We start from the raw sequence: 2,527 nt of genomic DNA, 5'->3' as shown, positions 1-2,527 counted from the left end.
TCATGCTTGGGAGGGGGGAGGGACAGTGCAGGAGGGGAAGACCCTCTATGAGATGGATTGATTCGGTGACTGGGGTAATCAGGATGGGTGTATCAGAGGCGGTGCGGTTGGCGCAGGATAGAGCAGGGTTTAGGGCTGTTGTGCATAGGGTCGTTATGAGTTGGAAACGACTCGACAGCACATAACAACAACAACAAACAAGATACAATATATATGAATGATTATATGCCAATAAATAAAAAATCACCTATAAAATTTTGTCAGTTTAAAGAGTAAGGTATATTGGTCTAAGTCATGGTCTTTTCAATTACTTGCTGTGCATCTGAAAGTTGGACAATGAGTAAATATGACAGAAGAAGGATGTGAGCCTTCGGGTTTTGGTGTTGGGGATGAGTGCTGACTCCCATAAATTGCCAAAAGAACAAGTAAGTCCATCTTGGAAGAAATGCAAACAGGCTGGTTCTTAGAAGAAAGGATGGAAAAACTTCCAACATACTTGTCAAGAGAGGACATTCTTTGGAAAAAGACATCAAGTTGGGAACATGGAGGGTCAGAGAAAGAGAAGACCTCCCACAAGATGAACTGACACAGTGACTGTAGCATTGGGATCTGGGATATGACAGATGGTGGGAATGGAGCAGCACTGGGCAAGGTTCATAAAGTTGCTTCCAAGTAGTTGTCAGCTTGATAGCATCAGACAACAACAGCAGTAGAGTATGGACCTGTTTAATGAATTAAAATTACCCAAGTAAACAAACAACTTCTATGTCACTAACTTTTTACCTGTTCCATTTTTATCAGGAAGCAATCAGTGAAGTCTCGAGGATTGTTAATGTCAAGAGTGTCTTGGTGTTCTTTAACTTTCTCAAAAACAAACGCTTCCAAATACTTGAAATTCTCAAGTACTTTTTTATGACTCCCGGGAAAATAATCAAGGATTATAGGAAAAGCATTGCAGACCTAAGAGAGAGAGAAGAATTTGACTAAATACTAAAGTATTTCAATGTGCCATATACCAAGGCCTAGATAGAAACTTGTTTATAATCCCTATCTTGAAAGGAATATTTTTATTGTAAATATAATTTTATAGGTTTCTAAAAAGACAAAAGAGATAAAACAATAGTTATTAAAACAATTATTTTCTATTTTTCTACATGACTTTTAAAGAATAGAACTGTATTTATACCAGTCTACTAATTTTACATGGATTGTGAAATAGAGCACGGGATAAATCAGCACAGTTCATATTTTGAGATGAAAAGAGAGGTTAACTGGTTATGGAGAACAAAACTAGTTAGACTGCTTCTTCCCCATCAGCAATAGTATTATGGAACTGAGATAGATTTAAAATTATCATATCATGAATGAAAATGGTATGCAAAAGAGCATGTCAGTGAATAGTTTCAGATCATGCAATTATCATTTAGGCAGAACACAACCACACTGTAACAGATTAGTTCAAGGGAAAACTATGTTTTGTATTTAGTACACTTTTTTCATCCCTAACAAATAAGCATCATCTATGGAATCACAGGTGAAGAATCAAAGAGTCCTGTGTTAATGAGCATTTCCTGGTTGCGCCTGTGCTTTCAACCTCCTAACCCCTTAATATCCTGTCATAGACTATTTTGACAAGGAATCTGATAAAGAGGTCAATAGATGTTGACTGGAAACAGCTTTATATATGTAATGAAAGCCTTTCAACAAGGGTTTTGGATCTCCCTTGAGTACTCTGTCTATGCTCCTTTGACAGTCATCAGAGTACTTGGGTTAGGGGTAAAGTGGGGAAAAAAGACGGGACAGGAAGCTCATTGGCTTGGAAACATCTATACCCTAGGTGTCCTTTTCTAGTATGTAAAGGAAATAGCAGTATCTTTTGGTAATGTTCACTTCATGATCCTGTCTTAGTTATCAAGTGCTGTTATAGCAAAAATACTATGAGTGTGTGGCTGTAAGAGAAATCTCCGTTCTCACAAACTAGGAGGCCTGTTTCAGGATGCCAGGTCTAGGGAAATGCTTTCTTTCTACATGAGCTCTGTAGGAAGACCCTTGTCTGCATGAGTTTCTCTTCCTGACAATATTTTTGCAGTTTGGCATCTCTCTTTTCACCTCTGTTTGATCATTTGCTTATTTAATTGCTCTTACATCTTAAAAGAAATTTACTCAAAATAAACTTACTTAAAATGGTTTCTGAGAAAGGGTCTAGAATTTATATTGCATTATTCTGAGGCGACACAATTCAATCTTTAACTACCCTGAACAAGATTTTTAAAAATTGTATAGCTTCGTCTACGTAGAACTTTTCATTTGACAGAGAATTAAGCATAAATGACTTCCAGGAATTAACAATTTTGACCTTACCTGCATCCATGGTGAACTTAGAAGGCTGACATTTTCATTGAGTTTTCTTATCAAGTTAAGAAAATCCTGATCTTTATAATCAAAATGATGATGGAAAACAACTGAGCAGATCACATTACAGGGTGCACAGCCCAGGATGAAAGTTGGATCACAGGGTGAGCCTAAA

At 37.1% G+C, this 2,527-nt stretch overlaps 1 protein-coding gene across 1 annotated transcript in view; it reads right to left on the bottom strand.

The window, feature by feature from the left end:
- LOC102861243 (cytochrome P450 2C18-like) overlaps positions 1-2,527 on the bottom strand; it is a gene marked incomplete at its 3' end in the record, with an annotated part of 58,913 nt that overhangs the window by 44,310 nt on the left and 12,076 nt on the right. The window contains exons 4-5 of the mRNA XM_006880216.1: positions 2,362-2,522; positions 784-960 (exon numbers count right to left, since the gene is read on the bottom strand). Of these exons, the coding sequence (XP_006880278.1) occupies positions 784-960; positions 2,362-2,522 (338 nt within the window). The remainder of the gene's footprint in view (positions 1-783; positions 961-2,361; positions 2,523-2,527) is intronic.

Source organism: Elephantulus edwardii, unplaced genomic scaffold, assembly GCF_000299155.1.
Source record: "Elephantulus edwardii isolate Elephantulus edwardi_28Jun2011 unplaced genomic scaffold, EleEdw1.0 scaffold00006, whole genome shotgun sequence".
Lineage (NCBI taxonomy): Eukaryota > Metazoa > Chordata > Mammalia > Macroscelidea > Macroscelididae > Elephantulus > Elephantulus edwardii.
The sequence above is the reverse complement of the archived record's forward strand: the minus strand, read 5'-3'. Positions and strand labels throughout refer to the sequence as shown.